The sequence below is a fragment of the Amphiura filiformis genome, chromosome 12 (assembly GCF_039555335.1).
Source record: "Amphiura filiformis chromosome 12, Afil_fr2py, whole genome shotgun sequence".
In the NCBI taxonomy this organism is placed as follows: domain Eukaryota; kingdom Metazoa; phylum Echinodermata; class Ophiuroidea; order Amphilepidida; family Amphiuridae; genus Amphiura; species Amphiura filiformis.
This window is the reverse complement of record NC_092639.1, coordinates 51,690,677-51,703,452: the sequence shown is the minus strand read 5'-3', so window position 1 is coordinate 51,703,452 and position 12,776 is coordinate 51,690,677. Positions and strand designations below refer to the sequence as shown.

The 12,776-nt window shown below is 37.8% G+C and overlaps 1 protein-coding gene across 1 annotated transcript; it reads left to right on the top strand.

Annotated features, from left to right (window-relative positions):
• Window positions 1-4,703: 4,703 nt before the first annotated feature.
• Window positions 4,704-5,999, top strand: LOC140166896 (growth hormone secretagogue receptor type 1-like). Its single transcript, XM_072190381.1, has one exon. The coding sequence runs from the start codon at window positions 4,704-4,706 to the stop codon at window positions 5,997-5,999; it is 1,296 nt and encodes a 431-aa protein (XP_072046482.1).
• The last annotated feature ends 6,777 nt before the right edge of the window (window positions 6,000-12,776 follow it).

The window sequence follows — 12,776 nt, the reverse complement described above, 5'->3', positions numbered from 1 at the left end:
CAGCATCACTCGCTGGAGTTCGATGGCGCTGGTGTACATACGCACGCGCTTAAAGACACCGCATAGATGCGCGAGCGAAACAGCTGTTCACAACGCGTTGACATCACTGCCACATCGGGGTGAAAAATGGTATAGGTAATAGATGACTATGAAACCTCAAACTCGCCCCTCGATAAAGGTTGGCAATTGAAGCAGGCCTCAGTTTAGCGAACTTTGTCTAGTTTAATGCGATGCGAGTGCAAGCGCCGCTCAGACTGTGAAGGTTTCTGGATACCGAATATGGGTTTAGATTAGATTAGATTAGGCCTATATCATGTCCTCTAGGCCATATAATTTATTTTTGGAAAGGAAAGTCTAATCTCGGAGCCTATTCAATTGAGAAGGGACTGGATTTTGTCATAATAATATAAAATTAATACTTAATGCCTCGCGATTTTTTTGATATCCAGCCATAGTATTTTAATTGATTAAACTGAACATAAAGCTATATCTTTACTAGCTTCATGCACTAATTTGCAGACCCGCCCGGCCTTCTACATGTAGTGAGTACCACATTAGATTGTGTTTACAAGAAATAATAAGCGCTGCCTCCTCGAAATTTCTTATGCCATCAGCTTTGATGATTAAATATTATTTACAACTCGGCACCTGTGTTCAAGGCCTTTCTTTTATCTATTGACCTCAAAAGAAAGGATTAGAATGACCAGAATGCCGTCCCTGACCCCTTTCCACACATTAATAATGAGTCGGTAAGCGAACGTGCTACCGTTATACTTCAATGAGTACGTATGGCTACTACGCAGTTCAATGGCCTTATTGTGATCTGGCGGGAGTTTTAAAAGCACGGTCCCTGACTGCGTGGGCATATTTCCGGACAAGGAACAATAGAGACCAATTGCCTGGCAATGACGTCACATGTAATCCCAGTCTATAGTACGATCAGTACGAAAAGTCCAATACGATTATTAATGTATTTTCTAAAATTAAAAGAACCACTTTTTAGCGGGAATTTTTTTAAAGTTACACAGCTGAAGTTGTGAAAGGGTTGAAAGACTACAATATTACGGCTTAAACAAGAATTTCTTTGTTTGGTCGTTATTCCTATAGACTCATCCCTTACAAAAGAGCACTTTTAACTTGATATGTAACCTATCAGTTCATTGGAATAACGAAACAAGATTTCAGTCGCTACATCAGGAAATGAATAGGAGATAAAAGTGCATTGAAATAATGGGCTCTGTATAAAGACATGCATGAAGTAGAAGATAAATTTGTAATTTCCACACGACTTGGTTTCGATAAACGCGGCGGAAAGTTTCCCTGAAAATTGCACGGAAAACGCTGGACTAATATTATGGCTTTCCGTTGTTTTTTTTTTGTTTTTTGTTCCGACAGACTCTGTGGCCTGCGTTTTCTGTTCTCGGGTGCGAGATTTAGTTTTCCGTTGCGATTTCTGCCCAAACGAATAGCTTTATTTTTCAGCTTTTCGACGTTTTCTGCAGCGACGGTAAATGGGCTGTTTTAGTTGAAATCCATACACTCCCTAGTGAAAGCCGTGTATTTAAAACAAAATAAGGCATTTACATGAATCTGTAATAATTATATACTGTCAGTATATAAATGAGATGCATTTGAATGGGGCTTCAATTTCGTCAATACTGCCGTTTGCTTTGTTTTTTGACAGATTTTTCATTTCAAAAATACCAAATGACAATTTGAATGACTTATCCTTCACTTTTAAACATTTTCTAAAGAATTTTATTTTCCTACACTTGCGCTGGGATCACTGAATGTGCCTTTAATCTCCCACACAGTGTGTAGATTTCAAATGGAATCACCCATTCACGTTACAAATAACAGAAACTATTAAGGTTAATCGATTTCCAGCGAAATCGATTTCAATAATTGAGTTATTGGTCTCTGCCTCAGGCGCATAATCTGACTGGGCGTTCAAAGAGCCTTTTTTACCAAATTAATCCATGTGGTTTAATTTAAATTGTGTGGTTCTTTTCTGCGTACACTTAACTCGTTTTGCAATTAAACTCTAATTCATTTCGAAACTTGTCTCCGCGATAGGTACTGATAGAGAGCCATTAGATAATGAAACCTTAGAAACGTGCTAGGTCACGATTAAGGCTAATTTATAATAATAATAATACACATACTTCGAGAACGCTTTTAAAATGAAGAAACACAGCTCCATGGAATAGGAAAAATGCAAGAAGGAGGAAACCTTAGGTTTTCCCGTACTTTTACAGGGATCAGTAAAATTACGGAATTTAAATTTTAATTTCAGTGTGATAAGAGGGAGTTAATAGTGACACACATGGGTTTGTAGTATTACATGTAGGTGTAGGGGTGAGTGTGGAGGTAGGTAGGTGGTTCTAATCACAAAAATATGTGTTTTACTTACGACTGCTTCCCGTAAAATTACGGCAAATTTCGAAATACGGGCGTCCAATAATTTACGGTCCTTTTTTACAGTGGGTTACCCAAGTTGGGCTTATACTTTAGGGGTCACTTTTGTTCAAATGCGCCCAATTGGGTGCATTGGTCTCCACTGAGAACCCATTCAATCGAGATACCTCAAATCCGTGGCACATCCCCGTACACTTTCAACTATGAGGACCCCCTCCCCCCCCCCCCCTCCGTTTGACGCAGCTGCTGCAACTGGTGGTAGTGGTCATCATACAAAGAGTTTCATTTTGCTTATTATATTATCATTCTCAACTTAAATATTTAATATGAAACTAAAAACTTAAAGAGTCCATCGATTAATAAAATGTTCTTGATTGATAAAATGTTAATGTGTCAAACAAGTCTGCGGCCATATATTTAGGGATTAAATCAAAACTCGACCGGCGGTTGACCGGTTACCATTGTTTAGAACAATAGCAACCGGACGGGACCGGCGGTCAAGCGCCGGTCGAGTTTTGATTTCATCCCTTATACATTTTATGATACTTTCTTAGCTCACCAAGAAATCCGCGTCCCGGTTGCTAGAATTCTGTATATGCGCCTGGTAACTCATGCGTTAGCTTAATATTATCGATATTAATATTTTTTAATATTACTCCGGTAGTATTTTCCTTTCACTCTTCATTTGTTGTTTTTGGGTTCATCTTCATTAATTTTGATAAAATTCATTTCATTTTATTCATCTACTCGCTGTTAATATCATTTTTATTACCTGTCGCATTTTCCGTTCATTCTTCTATCCTTTCTATTCTATGTTCGTGTTTATACATTGTACAGGTCTACGTTGTGGAAATCTATCGTTCGAACTGTTGAACTATCTTTTTGTTAATATCTTACATGTTTGTACTGCCTTTACTATCAAAGTCATACTCATTAATTCAATCATGTGGCTAACTCAAACAATTTCTGCAAAGCAAAAGAGCAAACATTTCAGTAAAAATGAGAACTTTTAATGCTTTTAAGCATAGGTCCATTTTTCTATACAACAGTGAATTATGGACACTGACAACAAAACTAGAACACAAAGTAGATGTTTTTCGAAGAACTCTTAGAAGAACAATATCCATCACAAAATTAGACAAAATGACAAATGCTGATCTATATATTATACATACAAACATAGATACTGAACCATGGAGCAAAACAGAGGCGTAGCCAGCTTTCATGGTCAGGGGGGGGGGGGTCAAAATAATTTCAGGGGCACAGCTGGAAAAAAATTGCAGACCTTTGCAACATGAATTTTTTGTTTTTAGAGAGATTGTACATTTTTCGAGCTATCGGGGCGATATGCACGCGTAGCGCACAACAAATTTTGAATTTGACACTATTTTTGCCCATGATCGAGACGAAATTTGCTTTATTGTGACAATGTGTGCGCGCAGCGTGCAAAATTTTTGTATTTTACACTATTTTGGCCCATGATCGGGGTGAATTTTGATGAAAAAGAGGCTCTTTTTTTCTTTTCCTTTGCCCTTTGTCAGGGGGGCAGTCTTCCCCCTGCCACCCCCCCCCCCCACCCCACCCGCTGGCTACGCTACTGGAGCAAAACCATCAAAAGAAGACGACTAAACTGGGTAGGTCATCTATACCACACAGACTCCCAGACGTAACTCCAGCACGCAAGCCCTAGCTGAATTCTAACGTAACACAAAACGCCCTATTGGGCGACCCAAACCAACGTGGGTGGCGCAAATCCAGAAAGAAGTAGATTAACAAACTCTGACACAGACCAACGACAGAATAGCCTAGCCTGGAGAGCAGTAGTAGCGTGCGCAATGGCAACATAGCCGGAAAGCGTAGACGATGATATATGTGGCTTATTTATTTTGCTAGTCGATGAAATAACTATTTTTAAAGAGTGATACTATGGGTACCTTCTTATCGTTGGTTGGTCTTTGATCCATATCCTTATTGCTTCCAATTTTTGGTCCTTTTTGTAAAAAAAAGGAGATAAATCCAGACCCGACTTCAATCATATCCTCAGTCAAGTCAAACCAGTTATTGTAACAATTGTTCAGAGTTTTTGACACAATCAATTTGGCGCGAGTGTAATCTTGACCACCGCTCAATATATTTAATTATGTTCGCATGCCAATTTGTTATAAAACCTAAATCTACCAATAACAAACTTTCTTTTTGCGCAGCCGCGTAGAATTGGTTCAAGTCGTATAAAGGCGACTACAAAAAAATGTGACAATTCGCTCTTTGACTTTCCTTCGTTTAAAATGGCAATAGCAGTCACTCTAGATCCTTTGACCACTTACAGTATGAACAATTCATTGTTTGACTCTGAAAATGATTCGCTGATGTATAGTGGAGATTCAGGAGTAGAAGGAGGAGTGATGCCTTACAACCCATGGCTTGATACATCGTGTTATGAAATGGTTGCAGCGGGGAAGTATTTTCCCGTTGATTTTTCTTTGGTATCACCCGAGCTTTTGATCAATATTGGGGTGTTCTACAGGTTGCACAACTATATCTTAAAATTCTACGTGTCTCCTTTGGTTGCACTTTTTGGAATCCTGATGAATGGGTTATTTCTGTTTGTTTTGGCTCGCGTACGTGAAATGAAAACCGCAACAAATGTCTACTTGGCAAATCTGGCTGTTGCGGACATCATGTTTCTCGTCCTTTCTGCTGTTGATTTACTGCGAACATGGAATAGTAATCCTGGAATTCTATTGCATTTTCCATACTATACAACAGCACAGTGCGTATCGTTTTCTCTGCTGATGAAACTGACTTTCTATGGATCTGTGTGCATGGTAACTCTTGTTACATTTGAAAGATACATGGCAATCTGTCATCCGCTGAAGCATCGTATGATTATTGGTAAAAAATACACCTTAAAAGTTACGGTGGTCGCCTGGATAGCTGCTACTACAATGGGTTCTCTAGGTAGCATGATACACGTGAGATCGGACTCAACGTGCTTTCTCTGGCCACCTGGACTGAAAGAAATGGCACGTTATCATATCGGAGATGTGCAGACTATTTGTTTTTCTCTGACGCTTTCCTGGTATAACGTAAGCTATGGGATCCAATCATCATTTTTCATCGTGAATTTGATTTTGAACATTGTATTATACACGTTGATCGTCGCGCGTCTCGGAAAACGCAATATCGGAGGTGAAGGAAGCCAAGAAAGGCAAAATGATGTGCAACGTGTACGAAATCAGGTAGCAAAAATGCTTATCATCAACGGCACGATATTCTTTATCTTGATGTTACCGTATGAAATTCACACCGCAGCAGAATTCGTTGGTAGTGTTACATGGTATAAAGTTCTTATTGATCCGGTTATGGTTCGAAACTTTGAGTTTTACGGGACTTGTCTTCGATTCGTCAACTCTTCACTCAATCCTCTTATATATGGACTGAGCAATCCGCGATACAGACAAGCTTATCGGAAAGCTTTTGGATGCTGTTTGAAGGCAGAACAGGGTCATCCTGTTGTTAAATTTAAAGAAAAGGTTGTCACAGGATCAACTAATGCAGATGTCCAAACTAATAAATTGTAGAGATTGTATACCGCACACACAAACTGTCGTTACACTAACTCTAACAGAGGCGTTAATTAAGTTAATTAAACTTACGTTAAATTCTAATACGTGTGACCTCATTTGAGGACTTGTAAAGTTGGCCTATTGAACATAATAAGCCTTTCCTATATTTTGTTGCTGCCTTGTGAATTTGTGGTAGGCACTTTAATGCGAGATAAATAGGTAGTCATGTGAAGGTCGCATCTGCATTTGTGGCGAAAATGAGCTCTTATGACATGAAAACGTAAATCAAAAGGCATGTTTTAAGATATGATATGTTAATTAATTCCATAGAAACTAAGATAATTAGGCTCAGATACGACTTACTTGTACGAGAGGTTGATCTTTTTATGGATGCTAGAAAAATGTATCTGCAGGATACGACTTTCGTTCATTTAAGGTAAATCAGACATGCAGACCAGATGTAAGTGAAATCAGACATATTGTTTATAGTAGCTAGATAACATCAGAAGTTATGATGCTAATTTACGTGTAGTTTTAAGCAATATTGCATATGTAAATATAATTAAAGATTCCAAATAAATAAATCTGTTAAGTATATGCTTTAATTTAAAACCACTTTCATGCAAATCCATAGTCTAATTAAATTATAGAAAGGTAAACTTAATACGAAGATGTTCAATTGCGATTTCCTATAAATGCGTGGATTTTTTTCGAGATAGATCAGTATGTGAAATACGTATTTTGTAAATATCATAGATAGTTCAAATTTAATATTTTATAACCAATTATTTAGGAAAAATTGAGGTCTGTGATTTGTTGAATTAGAAGAGCTCCGTAAGAAAGAACTATATACCAATTTTCTCAGAAAAGTCAAAAATTCAAGATTGACCAGTATGTGATGCACCCGACGAAATGGTTTCTTACAAGCGAAATGGATCATGTTAATAGCCACTAGACTCTCCTTCGTATGTTCAATATCCTTGATTCAACAACTCTTCCTATACCTTTGTACAGGAGCCAACCGTTGTTAAACCGTGATGAATCCACACTTTTACTGTAGCGTATACGCGAACGCGAGCGAGACTACGCATTACGCGGGAGCGCGTAAAATTCGTCATGTCTGGAACTTTTGTGCGTGCAATATGCGTGTGCAAGCTTGCAAGTTGAATCTGAGAGCTGTTGAATTCAGTATTTTTCAGGTAGCGGCTAAACATTGCCGTTTTATTCGGTAGGCCCTAGTTTTATTGCTGACTGATATCAACAAAGAAATCATCGAAGTTTTTGTAAAGATGAGTGGCAATGATTAAGTGATATTCCTCGTGAAATAATCGGGAATTATACGATCTTTAGCTTCTTTTCGTTGTTGAAAGGGATTCAATCATGTTTCACCGTTGTTCATCACCGTTTAACAACTCGCGTCCGGCGCGTCTGCGTGGTTTACTTCGCTCGGGCAGCTTTAGCTGCCCTCGCGAAGTAAACCACGCAGACGACGCGGCCGCATCGTTGTTAAAAGGTGATGAACAACGGTGAAACATGATTGAATCCCTAACTGTCTTTAATATATTGTAAAACGGACATTTGTTCATTTTCTACGTTGTCTGCACGTTCATTTCGTACGTGCAGAATTTTCAATACTGGTTAAACTCTCTATCCATACATACACGCTATGTAACAGCGCGCGTGATTGGTCAAGAGCCGGGCATAAACTCTCTATTCATACATACACGCTATGTAACAGCGCGCGTGATTGGTCGAGGGCCGGACATAAACAACGTTTATGCCCGGTATCACGGATATGAGATCGCCGGGTAGGGAAAATGAAGGAAAATCGTGTTTTTAAAAATGTTACCTGTAATTTTTTGTTATTATTTTGATGAAATAAGAATCACAAAATGTCCTGGTATGTATGCGGCCCCCCTCGGGGATAAACAACCGTTTAGATATGAAAATATATGAATGAACCCCTAATTAAGTAGTTCCTTGTCGAAGGGAGGACTGCGCCGGGGCTCGATCTCGCATCGCAAAACAACATCACACCAGAGTCTAACACATTATTAATTGAGCTAACGATTGAACTAACTTGACTGCTAAACAATCGTTCAGAAGGAGATCGTGATATGTGTCAAAGTTAGACAACAGTAATTATTAATCTCGGTACACCCTAATTGCTTTGTCTCTTGAACGCCAAATTTTATCAACGCTATTTTTACAGTATATTTTTGCAACAAGTCCTTTGAAAGAATTTTATGCAAGATCTAAGTACAAATTAATAACTTGTTATAGTATATACAATGAGCTTTCATTTCGTTTTCATTTCCTAAAGTGATCGATAGGTTCGTGCGTTATTCTATTGAACTCATACAGGTTAATATTGAAATTATATGGGAAAACTAAAACTGTATTTCTTATTTTAACAAATTATCGTGTTTTGAGGTATATTTTGATTAAAGTTGTCCAATCGATAGAATAGGAAATATTTTTGTACAAATTATCAGTCTTTGTCTTCACACAATTCTATTCAGATATATCACATCATTTGCAACGTGTGTTAGCAATAACAGAAACTATTAAGGTTTATGAATTTCCAGCGAAATTGATTTAGTAATTGAGTTATTGGTCTCTGCCTCAGGCGTTACAATAGCCTTTTTACAAAAGTAATTCTTGATCTTGTGGTTTAATTTGAATGGTTCTTTTCGGCGTACACTCGATTTGTAACTAAACTCTAATTCATTTCGAAACTTGACTCCGCGCTAGGTACTGATAGAGGGCCATCAGATGATGAAACCTTAAATAACGATACACTATTACCCGGGACTGGCACCGTTATTTGCTATAGTCACGATTAAAGCCATATTATAACATTTGCTGAGGAAGACGCCCTCAATATTTTTCAGAATTCTGTTTTTCACATAATTATAATGTACTTTTTTAACTAAAATACCCTGCAAAAATCAAGACTCTAGGTGCGGTAGTTTAGTCACAATCCGAGATTTTGAATTAAACGCAGGAACCGTCGTTTTATTATTACGATGGAATTATTCAGTCGAACGCGGATGTTCATAACACATTACGTACATGTACATGACGACACACATAAAGGATCATGTCGTAGCACAACCGAATGAAGTGACACGCATTGACGATATAGGCGCTGGTAATAAATTCCAATTTTCTTTGCTTTACTTCAGCTGTTCAGCTTAAAATTAAAAGGGGACATATCGGACAGTAAAAGCTAACATTTTATGGAAAAGAAATACTAATCTAGTTATGGAAATGTTATAACATGGCTTTAAGGTAGATTTCTCAAAAGAAATGCACAGGGCAATTATTGCTTTTTATGGGGTTTTTTTTTTTGAGGGGGGGGCTCAATTTGTAATTGTTTGCTAAACTTCGCTTCTGTATCTTAAAAGCAACTTAACTTGAAGGCGCAAGATGACAGGGGTGTCAATAGTGACTAACCATCAAAATATCGTACAACGAAAGTTAAACACAAGCACATCTTTGTTTCATCTTCTTTTATTATTACTTTTTCGTTTTCTTGTTCTTTTTAAATGGTTGAACTTATTATTGCACTAAATTGAAAAGTTAAATATTGCACATATGAAAATAAATCAGTTTTAGAACTTCTTAATTCTTGGTGGCAACAAATAAGGACGATGGTCATTGCAGAATAACACTTTTTGGTGAAGGCATTTCTCTGTATCTCCTGTCATCAACACAATGAAATTAATAACAATCTTTGTTTAGGTTTTGTTGAGTTGAAACCGCGGCTGTGTAATATACTGTAAAAATATTTGCCCATATTCTGACTGAACTCTTGACACAAAACTGAACAAGTTTTATCCCCTTGTTCTGTTGTTCATGAGAATAAAATACGGTATCTGCCATACTGTATTATGGTTTTACCTACGCAATATTACCCCACTAAATGTACTGTGGTAAAGGCACTTGTGTTGTTTTATTATGTCATGTAAACAGCTTCCTCAGGAATGTGGATTAAGTACGCAATTTGTGAACTTGGCCCGGGAACTTGGCATTCACATGAATGGTACAGGGTTCATAGATTATGTCATCAAAATATATATCTATATTTTGTAACATTAACTTTTCAAAAATCTATAATGAAAACTTTTTAGCTACCAGTTACATCAACCATCCAAACTGAAAATAACATAAAAGGAAGATAATATTAACAGGAATATTGTGTACGTTGTGCGACATCAAGTGACGTCGTCTGCAAACTGACGAATATCTCATTCCTACAAACCGCCCCTATATAAAATACACCAAGCGTCTCAGGGTCTCAATCGTAAACTACTATCAGCTTTGTTTATGTTCGTTATAAGTCAGTTATTAACCAATAATTAGAACGTCACAAACAAACACCCTAGCGTTTGCAAAAACAACTGCTAATCCACGTCTTTACTCTCAGTGTCCTTTCAATAATTGTCACATATATCATTAAGATTGCACCAATGGCTGCCAATCCTGATAAGAACCAAAAGGCTACTTTATAGCTACCAGTCGCATCAACCATCCAACCTGAAAATAATACAAAATCAAATTAGAATTTAAAGAAATAGCTTAATTAGTCAAATATAGTTTAGTTTAGTCAAATATGCAACACTTACCTGCGCACACTGCACCTATTGCGTTTCCAAGTGCGTCGACAAAAACTGCAAAACCAACACCCATTACACGGTGTTCGTCATAAAGTATTACCTGAATAATTGTATATAAGAATACCAGTTGAGTCCCCGAAGCAGTCCCGTAGATAAATTGATAAACAGTGTGGTGCCAATAAGTATTGAAAAATGGATTCAGAAAATTCAAAATAGAGCACGCTGCAAATGCACACGCAGTGATTACACCTCTTTGAATATGAAGAAAATCGGCTATAAAAGGAGGTGCAACTTGCCCAACTAAGTACTCAATGCCAAACACAGTTGGTAAGATGGCTGCCTTCGATTCGCTGAGCCCTGCCTCTAATGCACGAGGTATTGCATGACTAAGAGGTGCGAAGACTATCATGCCGGAAATGAACAAAACAACCAACATTATGTCAAACAAAATGTTTTTAAAAATAGATTTCAGGACCGATAGAACTGTTACCCAATGCCTGCGTATTGCATTATTTTCACATGTCGTCTTCTTATCTGATTCAATTGTTTCTGTGGTTACCGTGTCTGGGAATTGAGATGCTGTTTTAACAGAACTATCAGATGTATCTGGTTTTGAAAAGAGTTTAATTTCATATCCATCATTTATATTGGCTTGATGAACAACAACATCGGCGTGTTCTTGTCGCGAGCCTAAATATCTGGTATCCGACGTCAAATGAATGCCTGAAGATTCCATTCTTGACGACGATATTATAGACAATTCATGCTCTGCTTCAACATGTTCAATGTGATCAATTGCCGGGTTATTATGCGCATAAGTCAATTCTTCGCTTTCACTTGCAGATTTTTCTGCACGTTTTGGCATCAACATTGCTTCGCTGACTATCAAGTGACACATTACAGCTGAAAGTATCCAAACTGCTCCACGCCATCCGTAACTGTCAATAAGGACACCTGTCAAATAATGGATAGCAGATTTGCCCGATTGAACCTCCTGCATATGCCACACCATTTGCTACGGTGAAATGTTTATCAAAGTACTTACCAATCATAACGACGGACGGATTATAGACAAGAGCAAAGCCAAATCCTGCAACAAACAAAAAGTTGAATTGAACCCAATTGGGAACGATACATTATATTGCATTACATTACATTACATTACATAATATTACATTAATCAATTGGCCTTCTCCCGGGGATCTTCTACATAGCGAGTGGTCTTTCTATACATTTGAATGCAAAGTCGGAACAACATGAGACTGCTGTGCAGCGAAATTGTATATTTTGTTCAACTTTGTGATTATATTGTAAATGTTTCCGTCGTTGAATATTTTTGTTCCGTCATCAAATACTTTCAAAATGTTGTTTTTGATAACATATTACAAATTCGGAATTGCAAAATGTGTAATAATATTTTGCAATTTAATTAAGTACACTGTACAGAGACGTGTTAAACCATTGTCTTATCGATGTATTTTCACAACCCCCCCCCATATAATGTGAATATACCAAACCCTCTGTACTGTTTAATTTGATATCATAGGATAGCTACAGGTCTCCTCTATGACGTCATACTATAAGTGCACCATCGAAAAATTTAGAAAAATGCTATCCATGCTAAATATACGGTTTGTAACAGTCATTTATCATGGAATGTTATTGTACATGATTATTATAGCAATCATCAATCATATACAAACCTATCATAACTCCCCAAGTTAGTATAGTTCCTAGAGTTGACTTCATTACCATCGTAGAAATCATACCTACAGCCGCAAGAAACCCACCGGTAATGACTACAACACGGGTGCCAAATATCGTAGCGAGTATGCCACTGATCGGACCTGAAAGAAAAGCACAATGTGTCACCCTGTCGTATTTTTGGTTGCCCACTTTACCAGGGGGGGGGGGGGGGTTATCCATATCGATTTATGTACAAACCTACTACCGTAAACGTTCGCCTAATGGCACACCTGGGCTCCTTTACCTTGGGGTAAATTTCATGTACAAATAGAGAGCCCCCTCCTCTACAAATCCCAACAAGAATTAAGGGTACGTGTCCTATTTGCTCAGTGGGATTCTTATGGGAGGGCACTTTTAGTTTGTGTCTACAATTCCAGTTATGTCAAGGGGAGCCCATATCGCCATCAGGCGAACGTTTACGGTA

What these genes read in the sequence shown, in the direction of transcription:
- LOC140166896 (XM_072190381.1), top strand. Translation starts at nt 4,704, where the DNA reads ATGGCAATAGCAGTCACTCTAGATCCTTTGACCACTTACAGTATGAAC.